This window comes from Argiope bruennichi, chromosome X2, assembly GCF_947563725.1.
Source record: "Argiope bruennichi chromosome X2, qqArgBrue1.1, whole genome shotgun sequence".
NCBI classification, from domain to species: domain Eukaryota; kingdom Metazoa; phylum Arthropoda; class Arachnida; order Araneae; family Araneidae; genus Argiope; species Argiope bruennichi.
In genome coordinates, this window is record NC_079163.1 from 26,048,371 (window position 1) to 26,074,511 (window position 26,141).

The 26,141-nt window shown below is 30.1% G+C and overlaps 1 protein-coding gene across 1 annotated transcript in view; it reads right to left on the reverse strand.

Annotated features, from left to right (window-relative positions):
- Positions 1 to 26,141, reverse strand: part of LOC129960238 (protocadherin-like wing polarity protein stan) — a 170,080-nt gene that overhangs the window by 15,909 nt on the left and 128,030 nt on the right. The window contains exons 17-29 of the mRNA XM_056073501.1: positions 22,589 to 22,690; positions 20,913 to 21,007; positions 20,607 to 20,816; positions 19,207 to 19,393; positions 17,461 to 17,703; positions 10,915 to 11,023; positions 9,166 to 9,336; positions 8,160 to 8,283; positions 7,739 to 7,957; positions 7,491 to 7,644; positions 5,911 to 5,977; positions 4,922 to 4,988; positions 3,149 to 3,228 (exon numbers count right to left, since the gene is read on the reverse strand). Coding sequence (XP_055929476.1) covers positions 3,149 to 3,228; positions 4,922 to 4,988; positions 5,911 to 5,977; positions 7,491 to 7,644; positions 7,739 to 7,957; positions 8,160 to 8,283; positions 9,166 to 9,336; positions 10,915 to 11,023; positions 17,461 to 17,703; positions 19,207 to 19,393; positions 20,607 to 20,816; positions 20,913 to 21,007; positions 22,589 to 22,690 — 1,828 coding nt within the window. The remainder of the gene's footprint in view (positions 1 to 3,148; positions 3,229 to 4,921; positions 4,989 to 5,910; positions 5,978 to 7,490; positions 7,645 to 7,738; positions 7,958 to 8,159; positions 8,284 to 9,165; positions 9,337 to 10,914; positions 11,024 to 17,460; positions 17,704 to 19,206; positions 19,394 to 20,606; positions 20,817 to 20,912; positions 21,008 to 22,588; positions 22,691 to 26,141) is intronic.

A 26,141-nucleotide genomic window follows, 5' to 3' on the forward strand; every position in this document is an offset into this window, starting at 1 on the left:
AAACGGAATGAGGAAAGGCTAAAAGTGAGGGGAAGTATTTTTCACGATGCTTACATACTATTAGAATTTTATAGGGATTTCTCACACGTGTCGAATTTGATAAGGGAAACACAGGTATCTTTTAGAAGTATTTGCTTGGGTGTCAATTTTGTATCTCTTCACTCGGAGCGTGGGAATCTTTGACGAAGCATTTTTACAAAGCTTTAATTGAATTAATTAAATAGAAAAAGTGGAATGAGATCAGGAAAGAAGAGAACATTTTACATTGAAGTTGATATGGGCTAAATACAGATAGAACTTTAGAAACTATTTAGAATTGAAATTAGATTTTAAAATATCATTACAATTTCCCACCACCGAAAGACGTGGAAGTGCGTTAGGGCCCTTTGACACACAACCATACCCTACAGTAGTGACCAATTAAGAGGTTAATATTTAAAAGTATTTCAAAAGTGATATTAGCATATTAATAGAGATACCAAAATTTCCCTTACCTTTACATTACTACAGAAATCCCATCCATCATTTTATATCAGAAGTACAAAAAGACTAAGAATTATATTTGTGAAAATATTATAAAAGCCTAAATAATTATCAATAATTACAACATAATATTAAAAATTAAATGATATTATTCACAAAGTTATTTTGACTATTCTTCTGTAAAAACTCAATTGAGGAAATTTGGTGAGGATAGTAATGGCATATTATTCTTAAATGCTAGAAAGTCCTCAACAAAATTATTAAATTAGAAAAGAAATATTAAATTATTGAATAAAATATCATTATTGTTATGATTTCACCCAAATAAAATATCAATATAATTATGATTTTAAATAAAATATTTTAACCTCAAAATAATAAACATAAGATTCAAAAATTTCAAAAAAAAAAAAAAAAAAAAACCTTGGAAATGAAAATAATAATTGTAAAATTGAAAGATTTCATATTAAACACTTGGAACTGAAACTAATAAACATAAGACTTAAAAACTTCATATAAATAATTTGAAAATGAAAATAATAATTCAAAAATATCAAATGGAAAACTTGGAACTAAAATTAATTAATGCAAAAATCAAAGATTTCATACAAAACATTTGTAAATGAATATAATAAACACAAGATTCAAAATATTTTTATAATAAATATTTGGGGCATAAAAAATATAATATAATAAATATTTGGTTATTTGAGAAAAAGAAACATTTGTATTTGGAAAATTCGAAGTATTTTGGCACAAGTGATAATAGAAGGTAGCTTAATGACTGTCAGAGGTGTAAAAATTTCCCCTGGGGTATTTACTACATTATTCTAACCATCACGTGCCATTAATTATGAAGTATATAAGAACCTTGGTCCATCAATTTTTACTTCATTTACAAGGTCTGTATGCATATTAGAATATAAAAGCATACTGACACAATAAATAACAGAGTATAGTTTAATTATAATCAGAAGTGGAAAAGTTTCCTCTGAGGTATTCACTACCTTGACCTTTTTATCACCAGTGTTATTATTTTCAACAATATGTAAATATATATGATTATTATTGGTATGCCAGTTTGTAATAATTTTTCCTACCTTGTGTTTCCCTGACGAAAGCATTTTTACAAAGCTTCAATTAAATTAATTAAATAGAAAAAAATGGAATGGGATCAGGAAATAAGAGGGCATTTTACATTGAAGTTGATATGGGTTGAATTAAGATAGAACTTTAGAAATTAATTAGAATTGAAATTAGATTTTAGGATTAAGAGAAAATCGATACAATATTTAAAAAAAATTCACCATTTGAATCTACAAATAAGTATACATTTCGATGAATAGCTTGTATTTACGAATTGTTCGTTGTATTATTAATACATTATGAATATATTGTTAGCGATGTATTATGATGAAATCTATGATTATTATCGATATTTTATAAGTTATGAATATTTTTCTGATCCATGAAATTTCTAACTAAAATAATGTTAAAATATCATGGATAATTTGAACCTCTTTTAATTAGTTCGAAATCAAAATTTTTAAAAATTAAAAGGTGTTTTTATATCTAAATTATTTTTGGTAGTTAAATATATTTTTACGTTCGCACAAGCTATAAAATATCTTATGCGACTTATTTATTAAGGTTATTTATTTATTAAGAACTTTTATGAAATTACTGTCTTTAAAACTCATAATTATTATAACTTAATTCTTTATTGTTTATATAGAAACATTGAATTATCCAAAAAAGCTGTTACATTTTAAAAATAAATTGTTGTTGCCATTTTATGTTTAAAATTGTGGCTTTCTTTTTGTGCTCATTTGTGTTCATTTGAAACCATTCAGGTTTCCTTAATTTAAAATTTTGGGTAATCTGTATTTTTATTTTGGCCCCTTAAGTTCCAATATTTATTTATTTTATACAATATTATTTATATTATCCAATATTTATTATTCCACTTTTATTTATATTATCCAATATTTATTATTCCACTTTTATTTATATTATCCAATATTTATTATTCCACTTTTATTTATATTATCCAATATTTATTATTCCAATTTTATTTATGTTATCCAATATTTATTATTCCAATTTCATTTATATTATCCAATATATTTATATTATCCAATATTTATTATTCCAATTTTATTTATATTATCCAATATTTATTATTCCAATTTTATTTATATTATTCAATATTTATCCAATATTATTTATATTATTCAATATTTATCCAATATTATTTATATTATTCAATATTTATCCAATATTTATTATTCCAATTTTATTTATATTATCCAATATTTATTTATCCAACAATTTGAACAGAGTAACAGCTCTGTAGAGTGGAGGTATTTTTGTTATGTCATTATTAAAAAAATTGATAAATGTAAGTAAAAATGTTACTCTTATAAACTGGCAGCCCTTTTCTTATTATTAAAATATTTCGAACAAATATTTCCAAATAAATTATGTATAGCATTTTTTACAAATAAGTGCACTGGAAGTGAATCGCTTTTTTCGTATATAATGTTTAAAAATAAAAAAATTTCAAAAATTAACTGAATTTTTTTTAATATTCAAGTATTTATCACTATTAGAGAGCTAACTTTTCTGTAAGAATTAAAAATAGTATTTTTAAAACGATACTTACTTTAAATTACCGAAATCCATTATAGAATCTTTGCATTGCAGGCTTGATTTCAAGGCTGCTATAAACACAAACAGGGTAACCTGAAAAAAATATTATAAATTGAAATGCTTTTAGAAATTGCAATCAAGGTAAAAGTAAATATTGTTCTGTTATACGATTTTTTGTTTCTGTACAAAATGAATGTATGCAATAGACGGTGTAATAGCTTTCCAAGAATTATACGTTTTACTATCACACACCCAAAAGTTCTAGCTGAATCCAAAAGATATCCTGTGCAAATTTATAATAGATCTTTTGTGTGTGTGTGCGTGGGTTTTATTTTAACAATGGAAGGTTCCAGTTTTTCCTCTCTTTTTGTCATATTCGTGCATTATTTTCACATAGTCCATTCAATTGACTAGACCTTGACGTGTTATAAATAGAGGTACATATATGTAGTCATACAAAAATTATTTTAAAGTAATTGAGAATGATCTAAAAATCTCTTTCCTCTGTCGAAACAGAAATATTATTAAAATTTCTATTTTGGTAGAGGAAAAAAAGATTTTCGAATAAGAAGAATCTAGTAGGGAAAGGAATGAATTAAAGATTTAACATAATCACATCAATTGATGTAGCCAGAAATCCTCCAAAAAATCATACTATGCATTCTTAATACAAAAAAATAACAAAAATGTGTTTAATTATGAATTATTGTGCAATCAAGTAATACATTCTTTTGGATAATTTTATTTACAACGACAAAATATGGTTTGTATACATTAATAATTTCCTTGAGCAGATTTATATTTCGTATAAATATACCAAGTAACGCATAAACAAACTATCATTTAGTGAAATGTTTTTATTTATTAATTTTTTTATTTGGCTTCTAAAAGGAATTATTTTCTAGAAAATTCATTAAACAGTCAGAGTGCAGAAAAGTATTTTATTAAGAACAGTGCATAGAGTTGAACAGAAATGCAAACAGTGATATTTATTTTTTCTATAAATTATTATATTCTTTTTCTTTCCTTCGTTACCTTCAAATGAATTGCCGTTTGAAAATCCATGAAAAGAAATTTATGACCTTCAAATGTTATGCGATTTATTAAATGCTATGTTACGTTCCTAACTGTTGGTAATACAGCTTAATTGAATTTGGTAATTTCGTTTTAGACTAACATTCCATTGCTTTTAAATTCTTATCTTTTTCACTATATAGTGATAGATTTTTTAGAATTTATTCATATTAGATAATACTTCACAGTAAAATGAGGAATATCTATGAGGAAATTTTTAAATTCTTGTATATTTATAATATGTGTCACTCATTTAGAATGAACAATAGCTTATTACTATTAATATTAACAGCAATTATTATTATAAAAAAACCAATAAAAATTTCGTTTAGTTTCAATAATAGATGTTATTATTAATGCTACAAATAATATTATTCATAATATTTTATTATTAGTAATACTATTCCATTATAAATAAAAATCATTTGAACTAACCTTAGCATATACATAAATCCTGAAAATATTAGTAATGTTTACTTTGCATAATTAGTCACACTCATAACGTATTATGTTCCCTTTAATGATCCTTGGAAAGAATGATACAATTATTTTAGCCTATCCACAACTAATAGGTAGCTTACTTCCAAAAACTAAAGCAGCGTCGGATTTCATTAAGTTATATATATGTAGAGTAAACAAATAAACTGCATTTGAAATTTTAAGTAAGTATGTTTATCTTTAAAAGACATAAAGTTATTTAAAAAATACATACAACAACGATAACGCAAACAGGGCCGACTAGACTCCAAACCACATTTTCATGCACAGATAGCCAGCAACTAGATAAACAAATATAAGCAAATTTTTTGTAGAACAGTATTAGAAAAAGCGTAAATAAAAATTCTAAAATCGCAGAACCTAATACATTTACACAAAAGACACATTTTTACAATACATTATTCACTATGTCTGACGGATGTAAAACATTTTTTAATCGGAAACAAATGTATGTAAAATATTAAAAGCGAAAGCTATAACTATCAAAATATCAGGGCCTTTCTTCAAAATCATGTTCTCGCATAGAAAATTTTTCATTAAAAACGGTTTTTTACATACACTTACCTTATCTTTACATTTACAATACCGTTTTACAAAATCATGTTCTCTCATAGAAAAATTTCATTAACAAGGTTTTTTTTAAATGCAATTTTATTAATGAACTAAACGGCAAAATATATTTTATTTTCTACCTTTATGTCTCGATTATTTGTTTCTCAAATTCATTGGTACTCATAAAGTGATAGACTTGTAATCGAATCAAAATTTAATATAATTAACATTTAACTCGAAATGAAGTTCTAAAGATAGTAAAATAGCGTATCTTCATCAAGAATATGGAAGTGCACAAAATTTCAAACTCGTAACTCACTAGGAAATTCAGAATATTATGAAAGAAACATAAAACAAAAATGTGCAAATATATTATAAAAAGATCGTTTCAAATTGAAACATTTATACAATAACACTATCATGAAAAATGATAGAATTTTGTTGACGATATAGTACAGTAGGAATTATACTTTAATAACATTTCAGATCGATATTTTAGAGCAAATGACATTTTAAAATTTTCAATTACTGCAGAGTTTTCTTTGCTGATCTAATGCGCAAAGTCAAAATAAGCCTGCAGAATATTCCAAATTATAAAACAACATTTTCTTAAAAGAAAATAAAGGGCTAAAAAATAATACTTTTGCTTACAAAAAGTGATTTCCATATTGATCAACGCTAACACCAACAGACAATCCAACAATTAGAGCAGGTGCACCTAAAATTACAAAAGAAAAAAAAATGTCTCAGAAATGACCGAGCTACAAAAAAATATCTATTATATTATAAATATCTTAAACGTAACTGAACACATTTTCATTGACTACTCCATGGGTATATGGGTGGTATTTGAAAAAAAGCTAATTAAAATAGAAAATCAAATCATTTTTAAAAATTGATTAAATTTCTATAGTATAATTTCAGCTCATGATTCGGATCATTAACCTAAAATGTTAAGTACTTTTATATACCTTTATATTTATTTCCGAAAGGTTCTTCAGCTAAAAACAAAACAAAACAGGTTACAGGTTACAAAAAGCTTTCCTTGTTTATGAGAAATAAGTTGTCCTCCTCATTTTCTCATCATTTTTATCTTCCTCATTTAACAAGAAGAAAAAAGGATAAAATATAAAACCTCTGAATTTTTTCTTTTATATAATGAAGATGTATTTTATTATGAAGCTAAGCAACGCAACGCTACTCTTTGACTAAAATATGGAGAGGAGACAACAAGTAAAAAAGTGAATAAATAAATAAATGGATATTTTTTTACAAGAAAGAGACATATACAATATTTGTGCTTGCCTAAATATTAATATTTAAATTATAACACATTCATATTAATATACATAATTACAATCAATGTATATTATGCATCGGTCAGAGAATTGAAAACGATCAATTTTCGAAATAAATTTGCTTAATATCCAAGTAATGAAGAAGTAGAATTATTTGCTCAACACTAAATATTGTAAGTTACTCATAATTTTCTATATTTTTTGGTGCAGTACACGAAATATAAGATACTGTTATAGAAAAATGTACCTCTTTTTATAAACTAACTTACATCATTTAAAATTAATGGCTTAAATAATTTATTGCCCAACCGATGATTAATTGGCATACAATTCACTTAATTAAATTATTATCAGAAGTGAAACTCTAATTTACTTCAATACTCTTAGAATGCAAACTCTAATTTATTTCAATACTTTTAGAATGCAAACTGTAATTTATTTCAATACTTTTAGAATGCAAACTCTAATTTACTTCAATGCACTGCAGTAGGCACGGCGGCGATTTTCCGAAGTGAGAAAAATCCGCTTGTATGTAACCAGCCTAAAAATGCAAGATCTTTAGCGTGATAATATTGCCTACTATCTGACTTAATTGTGTGTGTCATTGATTGTAGCTCCTATTTGAAAAATTGTATATGCCTGGGTCTGCTTGTTTGGCCTCTAAGGTCTTTGAATCTAAAACAAGTGAATTTCTTCATCAATGTACAGATGAATAAGTTGATGCTTGATGTTATCAAATGTCAAACCCCATTTGCCTATAATGGACAAGTAACACTATTTTTTTCTTCCAGTGCGAATATAACGCAATTTAAAGTTCGATGACAAATGTTGTTACTCTTACTACATTCTATCATCCGGCATTCTTCTGTTGCAAAAGTTCAAGGCACCCTTTATATCATGAAAGTGAAATAGTTTGATCAATAATACACTTACCAAATCCTATTGAAAAATAACAATGCATGGGGCCATGATTTATGTCACACAAATTGGTCATCATTCTAAAAATATGAATTGCTTCGACTAGCAGCCAAGAGAAGATTGCAAGGAACAAAAAGTGCAATAGAATGGCAACCATTTTACATGGAAACTGAAAAAAGAATTGTAATAAATTATTTACAAATAACAAATGTTGAATTTTTTGCAAAGTATTTAAAGATTTCACACAGTAAGAATATATTTACCTGCTGAAAAACAAGGGTATGTCTCGATTTAAGAGCAATCAAGAAAATGAGTTCCGCGGCAAATATACAACTGACAAGGCAGATGTGAATTGTATTGCTGTTCGTCTGAGAGCCACGTAATAAACAGAAAACCAGAAACGTCAACGCCAGGAGAACTAGTGATGTGACAATAGCGAGATACGAAACCACATTCTGTACAAGAGATTCAGAGGGAACAAACTGAAAATATAAAAAGTATCAGACTATATTTGCTAAATTTAAGTCAAAATAGGAGCAGAAAAATATTCCACGTTTTTAATATTAGTTTGATTTTATTAAGTAAAATATGAAGAAGAAAATACTAGTGTGACAAACTTCGTTATAGCTACAATATTATTTCGATCCAATTACTTAAAAGAAATTTAACAAAGAAAAAACAAACCTCGTTATGACTTTTCTCCATTATTACAGTGAAACTGCTTAAATGATTGCAACTGCAATTGACGTATGGACTATCAGGTATATATGATTCAACTTTACATCCTTCACTGGACCAGTGGCCCCGGCTGTAAATTAAAAGAAAAGATGTACCATCAGGCAGTTTGAATAGATAAGAAAAATAAACATATATGTCATTAAAATTTAAAAAATGCTAGTTAAAAACTTTTATTTGAAAAATAAAAATAATCAGTGACTAATTTGCCTCTTATAATTATTCATTTTCATAACGAATAATAAAATACCCGAAACATAAAATACACAGTCACATTTAACTGAATCAAAAATTCTATATTTATATGTGTACTGCTGTATATGATAATTATAATTTCCCTACCCTTTGATAGACTATAAGATCTACATTTGAGATTCATTTAAATTTAAACTATATCAGGAAAATATCTATAATAATAATTTACAACTTAGTTGTAATATATTACTTTCACTTTCAAGTACTTGCCATCTGTTAAGAAAAGATGAGATGTCTGCAAGAGATGCAAAAATTATTTGAACACGTTTTAATGAGAATCTAACTTCAAAATTTCATTTTAAAATTAAATTGAAATAAAGGAAACTAATATGATACTCCTATTAATTTTATTTAGTTTGCTTATTTTCGTTTATACTATTTTAGTATATGAATTCTTGTGAAGTGATAATAATCTCATAGTTTCTAAAAAAGCAAAAGAAAGTCAGTACAAATTTGTCAAATTAGAAAACATAGCTAAAAATATAAAATCATTCTCTCTTGAATAGATACAGTTCGTTTAAGTATTTTCTAATGTGTACAAACATTTATATCAAAATACGAAAACCATTTCAAAATTAAAGTTTTATTATAATTTCAATAATCATTTATGTCTAAATAGGCAATACATTTGTAGATTAATGTTTTGTTATAACTTGATTAATCACTCATATAAAGATAAGCTATATCTTTGCAAACTAACTTTTCGTTGGTACTCCAGTAGACACATTGAGGACTAGTTCCAGTCGAATTAAAAACTCGAAAGCGCAATCTTGCATTTAAATGTTGTCCAGAATGGTCGTCAGAAGTGTTAATTGATTGGACAACGACAGTCAAAATCGGAGCATTAACACCAACAGGAATTCCATGAAAGCTGCAAAGAAAAAACGTATTAAAAACACAATTGGAGCTTCTACATTTAAAAAAAAAATTAATAATATTATATTTCATGATCATGCTATTGATCAACCACTTTCTCAGTGGCTAACTGTTTTTGGCTAACAGTAATTCTAAACATTAAATATAACGTTAATTTCCATTTTATGAGTGTTATCATATACTACTTTCCCTCTTCCTTTAAAGTATTAAATCTGCATAAATAAAATATCTTTTTGTATAAAAGTTAATAATTTTAAAATAACGGATGGAATAAATCTTATGGAATATATGAAAAAAATTTCACCAATTAAGTTTTATATCTTAATTTCGGTCATGTTAGCTATCATCAGGATTGTTCTTTTTACTTTCTAAAGATTTTTTTTAATACTTTTTCAACGATCAGTCAGTGTAAAATATGTAAATTTATTTATATGTAACTTTCCCCTTTTCAAATTTATTCTAGATGAAACCATAACATTTCACAAGATGCAATAGAATAAATATTTTCGTTCAACAGAAATAAATGATAAACTACAACAATTAAATTATATTCTAGTGCCTCGTTTCGTTTTCAAAACAAAAAGTCAACAAAGTCTAGCATGAAAAATTTAGATCAGATTTTACTATATTAAAACATATTTGTTGAAAGAAAGTTTCTTTCCGATACAGAAAATAGCTGTTTTACTCCTTCCTTTGTTCCGAAAAATATTATATTTGCGGCTGAAACTTTGTCTATTATTTTTTCTTCACTCATACCAAGTGTTTTTAAATTATGACAATTTTACGCCTTTTTTTTAACCTAAAACCATTCGAGAATTTTCGAAACAGTTTTACATATTATCCTTGTTGAATTTCGAATCTGAAAAGATTGCAAGCAGGTTACATCTTTTTTTATGTTATTTTTTCATTCGCATTCAAGATATTAAGGACAAGACTTTCTTCCAAAGTTACTTATGACTCTATTGGTCTCTGCTTAAGGGCCTTATACTTCAAAACTTCAAAAAAAGTTCCCTTTTGGTGCAAAATTTTTAAAAAAATTTCATGTTACAAAAAATATATCAATCGGTAGGAGACCAAAGATAGTTTATGTTTCATGAAAATTTTGAAAAGTATCTTAATTTAATGATGAATTATAAAATTGAATGTGAAGTCCAAAAAATTTTTAAAAAATGCTCAGAAAGTTAAAAAGTTTGATTTAGCAAAGCCTATGACACTTTTTTATAATTTTTTTACAATGCAAAATAATAATTATTATTATTTTCAATTGCATTAAAAGTTGTTAGCAAAATATTGTGATTCAGAAACGTCAACAACCTTTCGAATCAATAAATAAATTCCTATAGATTGAGAAATTGTAACATTGCATAGTGTACCTTAACACAATAATTGCCTCCTGTAACGATATTCGAAAGAAATATCTGATTACAAAGAGGCTAAATACCTACTTCATTTATATAAAGGGTGGATAATAAGGCAATAAGTAGTTTAAATATTGCTTAAAATTTATTTATGTGACATTAAAACAGAATATATATAACAATACCTTAGTAAAAAAAATATTCAAAATAAATACCTCACTGAATCATCAAATACAGTTGGAATAAGTTGTCCCATTGTAGAATATATTACATATCCCACAACAGCATTTTTCTTATACGAGCCAACATGATTATTAGTGGTATCTGTAAAGAAAAATCCGTTTTAGCAAGAGTTATTTGAATTTTTATTGAAAATAGTTTTCATAAATTTTCCAAAGAAGGGGTTTTTAAAAATTAAAAACACAGACTGTACTTATTAATCGAATTCAATAGTAATTCAAATAGACAAAATGCCACGAGCAAATTCACTGCAAATGAATGAGATTATTCATGCATTTTCGCGTCTTAGAACTATAGAAATAAAGCCATAAGATTAAGACACTTTTTGATTAAAATCATTGTTTTAAATGTTTGTTCTTTCATTTTTTAAAGCTAACATGTTCATTATACAGAATATTCATTATTTTTATTAAACAAAATTCTACTCAAATGCAATAATTAATTTTATTATATAGATTTATAATTTATATATAAATTATATAGATTTATATCGGAATTATAATTCCATTTATATAGAACTGAAGATGATAAGAGTTCTATGTAATTGGAAATGATTGTGCATCATATAGAATTCTCTATAACATCAGCAAGAGTCGTTATTCATTATAAGTTATTTTACATGCACACATCATTTTCTATATTTTCTACATGCTTGCTAATAAATAAATACAATAAATTATAAATGGCGGGCGAATGATTGATATCTTAGATTATCATCCAACATATATTTCAAGTTAAACAAAAATTATTCGATTTAGGCCTGGTAATTTTGAATTTCCAAGAAGTAATGAATTTGGTGCTAGATCAGAAACACTCTCTCGAATAAATCATGCATTTTCTTAAATACCACTCTAAAGAGATGCTTCACACAGAATATAACGACCAATAGACTCGAATATTCAAAAAATCTACAGCGTTACAGAACCCTATCTGTGCGATCTCTTACTAGAGATTCGAAATTTTTGATGTAATACTAACTTTCCTTTGAAAGAACCGGGAAGAAATCATGTACAAATAGATAAATGAGAAAAAAATAAAGCCATTGCTTTAAAGTCTTCAATGATATTAGGATAGAGTAACCTTTTCGACCTCCACAACCCAAGTGTACTCTATCCTTTATATTTTTAACTTTATATTTATTGACGGTACTTACATAAGATTCAAAATTGAATAAAATATACTATGAGGTTGGAATATTATCGGTAGTTAAAAGTACCAAATCTATATAGTATTCTTTATGCACGCTAGATGGCGTTAGGGGTTCCTTGAAGGTGTATTCGTCCAAGGTAGCGTCTTGTCTCTGTTTACAAACGCCATTATGAGCTCGTCACTTGCGTTTGCATTTACTGATGTATCACCTCCAAAATCGATAGTAAGTCGCAAATATATTCTTTTTCTTGCTTGTTAATACTTTATTAATGATAATATTAAGATTAAAATATATTTATGTATATTTGTTAAATGTTTACAACCTGTTTTATTGACGGGTACTTACAAGTACCAATAATAAAACCATTGGTCAAACAAATGATGAGTGAAGGGAAAATTTTCATTTGTAACCATTTTTGTTTGGGTTTTTGCGTTTTTATTTCAAAAAAATATTGTGTATTAATAAGTGGAATTTATTTCAAAGATTTAAATCTATATAACAATGCTATATATATATATATATATATATATATATATATATATATATATATATATATATATATATATATATATATATATATATATATATATATATATATATATATATATATATATAAAAATTTGTCAATTATGAGGATATGTGATCTGCCGTAAGTAAAAGCGAATTTGTTTTGTGTGAATATTTTATATTTGATTTTTTCGTCTTAATATTTATGAGTTTAGTTTTATATTTTAAAGATCCTAACTTTATTAATAAAAAAAATTTAAAAATTGCAAATTATTTTTATGACAGGCTATCTATTGTTCATTAAATTTTACTGCAGTTGAATTGATCTTAATATTTTTCGAATTAATATTATTTGTAGGAATCATAAAATTTATTTATTATAAACCTGTTTTTATAATTCTTTACATGTTTTTATAAATAGTTTATAAGACTTAATTATTTCCTTTCAGTCATGCTGTGAAGGAAAGGCCTGAGTGTAGAAGAAGCATTGTATATTTTCCAAAATTTGTCTTTAGAGGACAGTGATACACCAACAGATTGAAGATGAAGCGACACTTTCTACATCTACCCCATTGGCAGCCCCTTCTACTTCACAGACGTTCAGGTAAAGGAATCAGAAAGTAGTTCAGATGAAGCGGATTTCCTCTTCTACCACGGTATTCATATTTTCCCTGAATTCTGGATTTGTTACTCCTCTTTTTGATAATCTGTTTTCAACAGTGGATTTTTTCTTAACATTTTTCACCAATGACAACACTGAAAATATTATTTTTTTAATCAAATCTGTACTGTACTCAAAAAGGTAAAGATATTCCTCTTATCACAAGGGAAGAACTGTATGGATTTTTAGGTTTGGAATTCTTTTTTAGCTATCATAGAATTGCCTAAAGTTTGCCATTATTGGGCAAATGACATGGATATTTCGGTGGAAATTGTTTCTCAAGCCATGTCTCCCAGTATATTTTTTCAAATACTGGCTAATGTTCATGTGAATAATAATTCTAGAATTCCTCAAAATAATCAGGATGCCTTTCATAACAAGTTTGAATGCAAATTTTCAAACCCTTCGTTTGCCTACACAGTATCAATCGATAGATGAGAGTATGGTTCTTTTCATGGGACGATCATCTTTGATCAATCCTATGAAACCAATAAAAAGATGCTACAAGTTATGGTGTCGAGCAGACATATCTGGCTGTATTTACCAATTTGACGTATATCAAGACAAAGAAAAAAGTGCTCAAAAAACAAGTTGGGAAATTACCATGTCATCACAATGGAGAATTATTATTGATCACTCCAGCTGTATGAATATTTGAAACCGCAGCATATTTATACATTTGGTAGAGTCAGATCAGAACGACGTGACCTCCTAAAACTTGCTGGAGATAAAGATTTACAGCATGGAGACTTTGATCATCAGATAACCGATCAAGGAATTTCCTATATCAAGTAGAATGATAATAGGTGTGTTCATTTATTATTGAATTATCACTGAAATGAAACTTGCACAGTTCAAAGGACACAAAAGTATGGATCTAAATTGGATGTACTCGCACTTAATATTGTAAAAGAATACAATGAACAAATGGGAGGTGTTGATAAACCCGATTTGTTGCGTTCCTTATACGACAGAGACAGAAAATCCAAGAAGTGGTGTTTGTGAAGAACCGATTATTTTATGCAATGCTCTTTTGAAATGACTTTGATTAACTCTTATGTTGCTTATAAAGAGTTAAATGAATCAGTATCTGTACAGGAGTATCAAAGGAGAGTGGATCAGTGTTTACTCACACTCTCAGGATCAGAAAGAAAAAAGAGAGGAATGCCAAAATCAATTGAAAATGGACAAAATATCTCACCACATCTTGGCAGCAATAAGCAGAGGGAAAAGAACTTTACGGTGTCGAATGAAATTCGCCCCCAAAATAAGGGATGTCATTGGCCAACATTTGTAAGTTCTCTTTTGGTCGATGCGAAGTTTGCTCCGAAAAGGCATTAAGAGAAAGCCACATTCTAAATGTACCTCTTGTAACGTATTTTTATGTTGCAATGAAAAAATAATTGCTTTTATCAATATCATCAATCATAGATAAAATGTGAATAAGATTTTAAATAAATTAATTTCAAAACAATTTTAACTCCTGATATTTTTTGCTCCTTGTGTACCTGCGGTACTTTAAAGTACCATCTCATTTAATTGCTATGAATTACTATGATAATGTAATAATCACAATTTTTATTCCTTATATCTTTAAGTTTGTTCCTAAATAATCAAGAAAAAAATTCTTGACGTAAATTTTTTATGTAATCAATAATGTGGTAAACAAAGGGTATAAAAACGGTGCTGAGTGACCTTTTCAATTTGACAATGGCTGCTCCCTCTCCCACTATCCCTGTTGATTGAGGTCTCCAGAAATTGTGTGAGGGCAGATCCTACATTAAATTAAGCTTTCTGCTTGCTACCTAGTAAAATTTCTTACTAAAAGGCTTCTAAATGATAAAATTATATATTTTTTCATGGTGTTTACATTTTGTGTTTAGAAACAATTCTGGGATTGCAAAAAGCATTTGAAAGGAAAATAAGACATTATGACTTGGTTACGTAGGACAATATACCTATATTACAGTATTTGTAAATGTTAGCTAGCAAGAGAATGTTTTGTCCAGGTGAATATTCTCCCGTCCTGTGTTGCATCTTATAATGTTCTGTCATTTTAAATTCTAAAATTCTTTATTTTGCTTTTAAAATGAAGTTATTTTTTTTATGTATCTACATATATCTTAATAAGCTTTCAACTTTGGAACTGTATTCTTTTTAAATACTAGTAAATAAATTTGGTAATTGCTTTTTAAATAAATTTGTTTAAATTTAAATAAATCAAAAATTTTCTTAAATTTTAAAAATATATTAGGTGTCTATAGTGAGTTATGTAGATTAATTATTCTTAAAATGTAAAAAATGAGAACTTTTGAATTATTAAATTATATGACGCAACAATGATTTTTAATTTTAATGAACACGCAAGTACCATTTTAAAGTTATGTTTCCGCATCAAATATGTCTTTCGTTAATTAACATGTTATAATAATATACAGAGGTAAAAAATGAAACTTTTAGAAATTATAAAGTATTATCACAACTTGTACACAGCCCCTCATTAGTCAAAATATTTTGGATGTTAGAAATATGGCGATACAAAAATCTCCACGTCGCAAACGAATACTTCATTGCAAGAAAGGGGAAGGAAATATTTATCTTCTATCGTCTACACTTTCGGTCGTTTTGGATTTTAAAAGAACTACATTTCGAAGAGCGAAAGAATTCAAAGGACTACAAAGCCAGATTCCAGACTTTTTTTCTTCTAATTATTCCTGAAAATGTAACTTGGCAGTATGAATGTCTGCACTGGAAAGAAGAATTCCAAGTGATTTTGTGTTTATTCCTGCAAGTGTAGTGAAACTTGCCTTTTAACATAGCTTGTCATCATGCCTGAAAGTCATTTATTTAGTTTGTAGTCTCTATCTTTGATTCTTGGTACTATTACTTTGACTCACATCTTATGAACGAAAACACCTGAACATGAAATCTTTCCCAAAATAATTTTAAAAAGATGTATAGGAATCAGAAGTTGTATTATGAATACGAAGTTTGTCACCTTCCTTAACGACACAATGATTGGTAGTTAACTTTCCCATTGCAAATGATAATACGTAACTTCTTGTGAGGAAAGAAAAACCAAAAGAGTTCATTCTGCATTCACATTCATGGAACAGAAGCAAAATTAAGATCTATTTTACAATGCTAGTGGTCCGGTCTTTATATATTATAACAATAGAATGAAGTGATTTTCTTTATGTTTACACACTCAAATGAGCGAGTAACGGTATTGTGTTGATAAGGTTAAGCCACAAATTAAATTTTGCTAAGAATTGAGCTCCAATAGACTAAATTGGTCCTGAAAGGCTCTTTAACATTCCACATAATCATTCTAAATGGGTATTAAGGATTTTTGGAACCTTAAGATCCACCGAAATTAATTAATCCTAATCGATCAATAAACTTGGGTAAATGGGACTAACATCAAAATTCCTATATTATATAAATCGATCAAGTTAAATTGTGAATATCTTTGTCAATTCTGAAACATATGAGTAAATCAAATCTTTTGAAAATTGCAAACAACGCTTATGTTCAGGAGATTTCTTTTTATCTTCCCGAAAGAACACCATTTGCTTGATTATTATTCATTCAAACAAAATCAATCCTAAGTAATAAAATACAAAAATTTAAATTAAAGCTTACTCTAAAAGGTTAAAGATTTATTTTGAACAGCAAATTTATGGGATTTTTTTTTTTTTTCAGTTCAGTCTTGAAATCAATATATTCTGCATCTCTGAAATTGAATTTCAGGCATTTTAAATCCTCAGGCTGAACAACAGGCTTAAATCCTCAGAAAAAGTCGATTGACCAATTTTCAGAAAAATATATATATATATATATATATATAAAACTTGCCACTATTTCTAGCTTTCTCTAGCTGGTATTACGTAATATAAAAGTAATTTAAAAATGAAGCACATAGTAGCGGAAAATAACATACACCTGTTTTGTTTTTTTTCTCTCCAAATTTCCAGGCATTAATAAGCAAATCTAAAATCTAACTATGAGGCGTGCCTAAACATATTATGTGACTCTATAGAAAAATTTTGAAACTGCCTTAGACGTGAATTTCCTTCATATTCTTTCATCATTTTGCGTAACTAAATTGATAAATACTGAACTTTTAGAAATAAATGCTAATTACACATAAAAGCTAATAAATAAATTAGAATGGAAGATGTGAAGGGTGAAAAACTTTACCATCAAAATGTTTAATTCCAATACTCTTAAGAGGAAGAATTATTTCGGCTGAGTGGCTCTCAAAATTTTCTCTAATGGGATAATTGTTGTATTTAGGAAAAATGACAGACGGTTTCTGTGCTCCATCAGTAGCATGCAGTTCCACAAATGGAGATACATCCAGATTCTTAGTCTCATTTTCAGCATTTTGAGTATCTGATGGAATCCATACATCAGATGATGAAACGGTATCAACCCCAAACACTAAAAAGAAAAGAAAAGGATTTTTGAAATTAAACATCAAGTAGTAATTGTGTAGTAATTTGTAATAATAACTTTATATTTTGCAAATTTAGTTTAAATAAGAAAACAATAAATCGTTCTTGAAAACAAAATTTTATTAATGCAATAAAACTACAAAATTATTTTAAATGAAAAATATGGAGGTTAAAATATACTTGTACAAGCGAAATGCAGTTATAGAAATCTCAAAATCATTTGGCTTTTTTATCACATTTGTAATATATTTTTAATTTTCAGTGAATGTTTATAGATTTTTTATCTTATAATATTCTTTATAATTTAATTTCCTTGTATTATTATTTTAGTGCCTCATGTTATCATGATTTTGTTTAGAATTGAATGAAGAATTTCAATGTTTGTTTGTTTTTTCTTCTTATTTTTATTTTTCTGCAAATTTGAAATGGAAGTCCAAACTTTTAGTTTCCCATTGTTCGTATTTTTTTTTTTTTTTCATATACCTTTTTTTACATTCAAAATTTAAATTATTTATTAACACTATTTTCGAAACCTGCAGTAAATTTAATTATTTTTATACTGAGTATTAACTGAGTCAACTCTTTTGTTTTCACATGACTTAGAATTTTAATTTACGGTATTTATAATTATTCAAAAGAAAAATGAAATGTCAAGCATTCAGTGTACTACTTGATTGCAATGGCATACTGGGCCCGAGGGGATAACACTGCAATGTGCTATTTCGAAGTAAAAAGAAAGCAGATTGAAAAATGGCAAAGGGCAGATGGAACTTGATAGGTCAGGACGGTCTACAGACAACAGACACAAGGATCAGTCGAGTAGGATTGCCGTTACTGTTAAAATGGTTTATTTCTCCAATGGAGGATAGTTGATGTTCTAACAAATGGTAGGGACGTTGTATTGTGACTAATGGCACTTTAAAAGCCCTCTGACAATTGTCTCTCAGAGATTTAAGCCGGATGAGCGTGTCTTGTTTTTTCATTAGCGCCAACTAGCTACTCACACGTTGCAACCCTTTTTACGGGATAGACTCCATTCATGCATTTCATCCACAGATCGTAATTTAGACCGGAATCAGAGAACGATCACCTCTAAACCAGTCCCCCCAATGGTATTACTCTCGACATAAAGGACTTTGTGACTACGACAGATTCATACGTGCGCCAGCCACCACACACACACGGAGAGTCTTCGACCGGCGGGGTTCGAACTCACAACGCAGGGAATCCATTGCCCTACCAACCAGGTTATCCCGGCCTCGATAGGGACGTACAAGACTAGAAGTATAGCGCTAAAATGGGTTATCTAATCAAAATCATTTTAGGAAAACACGAAAGAACAAGAAAGAAAGTAGTAATTTTGTAGGTAAAATTTCAAAGTTCATTTTAACATTAAAAAATTGAAAAAAAGTTCCAAAATTTTCTTATTTTAGTAGAATTTAAAACAAATAATATTGATGCATAACAAGTAAAAAATTATTTGAAATACCAATGTTCTTTTCATTTAGTTCGAATGGCCTGGTAAATGTATCAGCAAAGTGTTTAATAAGCACACGTAAGTATTCTTCAAATGAATCCATGATCATCTCTATTCCTCGCCCGGTTGAAGCGGCAATTTGATTCCAGTGATCCAAATAAATCGGATCTAGTACCGCATTTGCAGCATGAATAAGATTCTGTAAAAAAATAACGTATATGTAGAATTCATATGCCGTTCACTTTCGTGTTATCTGATTTACAAATAGATTAAGAAAATCAAGTACAAATAGTAACACCAGACTAATAAAACTGCTCGACAATATCATAAAAACAATCAAAAACTTTTATGGAAAAGTACAATATAAAATTGTGGATGTGCTGTCCTTTCATTTTTGCCGGATAAATGCACATTACACGACGTTTTGAACTTAGCTTCGTAGTATAATATAGGGAATCACGAATGCACATTGACCTGTTGTATTCATAATTTAACACAGATCTATGATTTTGATGTAAAAATCGCATCTTAGCTTGGTGTATTTCTGGGATATCTATTTTATGCGCACAGGAATAAATGAAAACGAAACTGAACAAAAACTTGATACAAATCCTTACTTCTGCTGATAAAACCATTATCAAATATTATCAGTCTAGACTGATGCGTTTGTTGAGAAATCGTGTTTATATTCACACGGACGGAGAGACAGAAGACTTATTATTCCAGACGAATATTGTCCAAAGTTTTGTAGGCAACTGCATTTTTGATGTAAAAGTCATATACAAAATTCCACCCTGAAGCTAGTTCCGATTTTTAATCTTTTTGAAAATTATACAATTCCTTCCGGTATATGCTTAAAAAAAGAGAAGCAAAACAATTAAAGTAGTGATTTTTTTTTTCATTCAGCATCTATTTACTGCAACCATCTATCTTTCTTCAAGTACTGAAGAAACTATTTTACAATTATAGTTTCATAAAATTAATAAAAAAATAATTTTAATAGAATAATATAATATAAAAATAATTTTTAAAGATAATTTTATTAGTGAACTAAAAGAAAGATTTTTTTTATTTTAATTATTCTCTACTTTTTCATCTTTTCCTAAATCAGTATTATAAATATTGCGGAATCTTGAAATCTGTTTGAAATTAAAATTGAATTCTATTTTAAATCTATTTTTGAATTTGATTTGAATAGAAAAAAATACTGATATAAAGTCAAGATACTCCACTAATATGAAGTCAAATTTTGATTCAGCTAGTCTATTAAATAATAATTAATTTCCTAAAATATCAAAATAAACTATTATTGTTCAGAAGAGTAAGGCATTCTTTTTTTACAACTTGAAAAATTCATATTAAATAAAAAAAATATTTAAAAAGCGTTTAGTAACAAATAATCTTGTACTCACTTTTATGAAATATCGGTCTTGTCTATGGCTAAGATCGAGACCAGCTTTTTGTTTTTCATGCTGTATAATCTGATGAAAGAAAAGACTGAAAATCAAAACATCATTTCCATATAATGGAAAAGTCTTATTCACAGAAGTTTGCAATTGGTGTGCGTATTCAACAACTAACGAAGTGTTCAGTTCCATCAATCCTTTCTGAAGATTTCCTAACTAAAAAATAATGCAATGTTAATTAATGTATAATGATGACAGATGTAAGAAAAATGTCTTCATTTAATTAGTGAAGTATGAAGTTTTTAATAGTACCTGATCTGCCAATTCCACAAATGACAAACTAGTGCATCCGAAAAGATCTGGTTCTCCCCAACCATGCTGTTCACTGCAGAAACGAGTTGCTGTTCCTATGCAATAAAAATTGATCATTAAGAAATAGCTAGCTTGAAGGCAACACGTTTTCTTTTGTTATAAAAACATTATGCATGAATGCGATTAGAAACGAGTTATAAGAATTTGCCATTTAACAGTTTAAATGCTCATATTAATGATTACTTTCATAACGTTCGTTTACACTGATTATTATTTCAGCAGATTAACTCTATGAATTTCGGCGAGTAAAAGCGATTAGAACTGACTTGCACAAATTTGTCATTTAGGATTAAAATTGTTTATATTGCTGATTACTCCTAAGGTAATTATTCTTAATGAGGATTGTCTCAGACTAGCAGCTCGTCTCTAAGTCATGCTATGAATATTTGTGGACGGGGTCTCAATATTTTATTGATATCAGATGATGAAGGGCATTTTTCTATCCAATCATTCACACTTGGACAGAGGAAACTTTGTTCTTGATTGGCTTAACTCGCATGAGTGTGCTTGGCGAATATTTAGAGGAACTGGGTAAGTCATGATTTTCCTGTCCCGAAGTTTTGTTTATCTAACAAACCACAGAAGTATCATTCATTTCAATAATTGTTTCTATAATAATTGCTCATTTTAATTATGGTTTTCATGGAGATTTTCGTTAATACTCATAATTATTTGTATGAGTTTTACTTTTGTTACGATGGGAAGATTAGACTTGAAACAAGATAGAAAGCCTGAATGATTTAAATGAAACTACTTTCGAATTTGAATCGGGATCATTGATCCCTTTCTTAAACAACATTCACACCCAAGAAAAAAAATGGCGTATGGATATTTTATTTAATGTGTGCTAGATGTTTTCACAAATATAGGCATAATTCAATCAAGAAAATTATCATTTTCCTATTTCATATCAACAGCGATGTTAACACACAAACTTCCGTTCTTGCGGTTACTTTTTAACTTTATCTTTTTCATTAGCTTTTCCAAAAATAGTAAAATTAATGGAGCTATTAAAAATAAATGCCAATTAAATCCTATTCGGATACTTGTCCTGGTTTAATCATTCTAATTTTCAGTTTTTATAAAGTGGTGCCTGACAGACTGTCAATATTATAAATTAATCAATCGATCTTTCCTATGATAATTTAAACTCATTTTTCTCTTTTAACACAACACGTGATCACTACCTCAACCTCTGAAAATTTACGGAATTTCGTATTAATTACTTAAATATTTAATGAAAAATCATAATTATACATCATAATAACATGAGTTTATTGATGCTCTCAAATTCTGCCCAGTCTCACCCTTAGATATTTTAGCAAAAAATAATCCCTCTAAAATGAATAAAAGTTCAAACACAATGCCCAGTTTTAATGAATTATTTCAAAAACCCTTGAGATTACTTAAATGACTAAATCATGAGAGCTGACTGCAATGTCTTCATAAATTATTTCGTAAACATTAAATATTTGCCCGAAAATTGATGAAAGTATATTGACTGTTATATGAATGTGAAATGCCGGTTTCAGACAACATGTATATTAAATCTGAAAGTTTTTGTTTTGTTTTGTTTTACCATTAAAAGTTTTTGTTTATAAACGGAAAGTACATACCGACAGAGCCTTCAGGACAGTCTTGTTCCACAATTTCATCAAAAAGTGTTCGAGGCCACCATATTCCCCTACTGTAAGCTTTAGGACAGCTGTCATACACCACTAGAGAGAAAAAAAATTCTATAATAAGAATCTGTGCTTAAAAACGTGATAATGCGAAAGTTACCTTTAATATTGTTACAATATGGATGCATTCTAACCTTACCTTATATTATAAGGTTTGCTTATTGCTAGGGTAGTTAGTACAGGTAACTTTATAACTAAGGAAAAATTACGACTATAAGTATGAGTTTGTAAAACTTCATTTAGTTTGGAAAATACTCCAATGACCGGCATTAGATAACCTACAGCACTATACAACACAGATCTAGATTTATAAAAGAATTAAATTCAAAATAGTCGTTAAACAGTTTACTAAAACAACTTTTTACCGTTGGAACTAAATTTGAAATCAGACTGTGTCGTTACAAATAGATGTTGATTACTCCAATTAGTCATTATAGATAATATAACAAATTTTAAATTTTCTGGGGATTTTGGTCCTAATTGTTATTAGTCATAATAAAACAGAACGCAAAATAATAACTATCACATCATACAAAATGATATATCGTATAATTTTGTAGCCTATATAAATAATATATATATCGGGATGCAGGAAGTCGCTCACCGCTCGCTTTCCAGAGATCAAGTGAAGGGTCGAAGGTCGAGTTCTTCCTTTTATCTCCGCTGAAACCGGTTTCTCTTCTTCTCGCCGCGTTGGCATTTTTTCCGCGCTAGTGGCGAGCCGCTACAGGAGCCCCCCACCAGCGACAGCGAGATTTTAGGAGTACCGACGATTGAACCGAACACGTCGTCCGGAGCGAGTGACAGTCTCTGGTCGGGTAACCCTCTCTGGTATTTCTGCTGATGTACTTTGCTGAGCCGGGAACTCTGACGCAGTATGTCGAGTGCTGTCGCAATCGTGCAAAACATAGGCAGGTTTCACACGGTCGATGTTCACTGTGAGTCTTTTCCCATGTTTGTCGATTTTGAAACTTTTCTCGGTCCTATGGAGAACCCGAAATGGGCCTTCATAAGGAGGTTGGAGACTTTTCCTGAGTGCATCCGTCCGGAGGAACACATGCGTGCACGACCCAAGATCCTTGCTTACAAACACTGTCTGCGGACCGTGTAGCTGTGGTTTAGGAGGCAATAGACGCTGCATTACCTCTCTCAGTTTCCCCACAAAGGTAGATGGATCGGGACTGTCCACTGCTGGGCTTAAAAATTTCCCTGGAAGTCTAATGGGAGCACCATATAACATCTCTGCAGTTGTCGCTTCCAGATCCTCCTTCCATGTTGCTCTGAATCCCAAGAGGATTGTCGGTAATGCTAAGGACCATTTCACTTTTCCATGTGCCATGATGGCTGCTTTTAGTTGCCGGTGGAATCTTTCGACTTGTCCATTCGCAGCTGGATGGTATGGTGTTGTGCGCTGCCGAGAAGTACCCAGGAACTTGGTTAGGGCTTGAAAGAGTGCAGACTCAAATTGTGTACCTTGGTCCGTTGTTAATCTGAGTGGTGGTCCAAATCTAGCTATCCACCCCGAGTAAAAAGCTGTTGCTATCGTGTCAGCCGATATATCCACCAAAGGGAATGCCTCTGGCCATTTAGAAAAACGATCGACGCAGGTAAGGCAATATCTAAAGTTTTCAGAAGGGGGAAGTGGTCCCACTATATCAATGTGAACATGCTCAAATCTAGCGCTAGGAGGTACAAAACTACCATGTTTGCTTTTAGTATGTCGTGACACTTTTGCTTGCTGACACTGTAAGCACGTACGAGCCCATAGCTTCACGTCGGCTCTCATGGAAGGCCAAACATATCTTTCGCTGATCATCTTTACCGATGCGCGTATACCTGGATGTGACAGTGCATGTAAATATCTAAAAATCTCACGCCTAAAATTCTCTGGTACGAATGGGCGGATACGACCATGGGACACATCACAAAGCAAGGTTACTGGAGGCTCACCTACAGGAAGAGGTTGCAAAACCAATGAAGTTGTGTCTGAAGACAGAATCTCTCGCAACTCGGGATCCGTTTGTTGCTCCTCAGCCATCTTTCGGAAATCAATTGCAGTTGGCATTTCTATTGTAGAGATGTTTATCCTTGAAAGAGCATCTGCAACCACATTGTCAGCTCCTTTTAAGTGGCGGACGTCCGTTGTAAATTGGCCAATGAAATCTAGCTGCCTCAGCTGTCGAGGTGAGCATTTGTCTTCTTTTTGCCGAAAGGCAAACGTCAACGGTTTGTGGTCGGTAAATAGGATGAAATTTCGACCTTCCACCATGTGACGAAAATATTTAATGGCCATGTAGGCTGCCAGCAGTTCTCTGTCGTACGCGCTGTATTTCTGCTGCGCAGGAGAAAGTGATTTCGAATAAAATGCAAGAGGCTGCCAGCCAGTACTAACCCTCTGTTGGAGAGCAGCACCCACGGCCTTATCTGAGGCATCCACTACTATAGCAAGCGTGGCATTAGCAGAAGGGTAGAACAAAACCGTAGCCTGTGCCAAGTCCTGTTTACACCTTTTAAATGCATTTCTGGCTTCCTCATTCCAGAGGATGGGTGTTTTGTCGTTCTTCTTGGCTCCCTTTAAGAAGGCATTCAGAACCGCCTGCGTTCTAGCTGCCTGTGGCACGAAACGCCGGTAGAAATTAATGAGTGCCAGGAATCTCCGGAGCTCTTTCACCGTACTTGGTTCAGGGAATTCCGTAATAGCCGATACCTTTTCTGGGAGTGGAATAATGCCATCAGGCGTAACAATGTGGCCCAGAAATTTCACAGATGATTTCCCCAGGACACACTTGGAAGCATTTAGTCGCACGCCGTACTCCTCTAAGCGCTGGAATACTTTCTTCAGATGTTCCAAATGCTGGCTGTTACTTTCTGATGCGACCAGGACGTCGTCGAAATATGGCACACAAAAATCCATACCACTCAAGACGTGATGGATGAATCTTTGGAACGTGGCAGCAGCGTTGGAAAGTCCAAACGGCATGTACAAAAATTCGAAAAGTCCAAAGGGCGTAGCAACGGCTGTCTTTGGAACGTCCTCTTCTTGCACTGGAATCTGATGATAGGCCTTTGCCAGGTCCAGAGTTGAGAAAATCTTCTTTCCTTCGAGCACCTGCAAGCAGTCTTGGATATGCGGCACTGGATAGCGATCTGGAATTGTCACGCTATTCAGCTTTCTGAAATCTCCACATGGACGCCAGTCTCCATTGCTTTTGGGAACCATGTGAAGAGGTGAGGCCCAGCAGCTTTTCGAAGGCCTACAAACTCCTGTTGCCACCAGAAATTCAAACTCCTGCTTCGCAGCCCTTAGCTTGTCAGGGGGGAGTCTTCGCGGTCTTGAGAATACTGGGGGTCCCGTAGTTTGAATGCAGTGCTTGACCTCGTGTTTAGCCTGGTGCATCGAACTAGCTTCAGTGAGCGAAGGAAACTCAGACAGCAGTTGATGGAACTCTGTATCTCCCTTGATTGTTTTGATGCTGGCACTCTGATC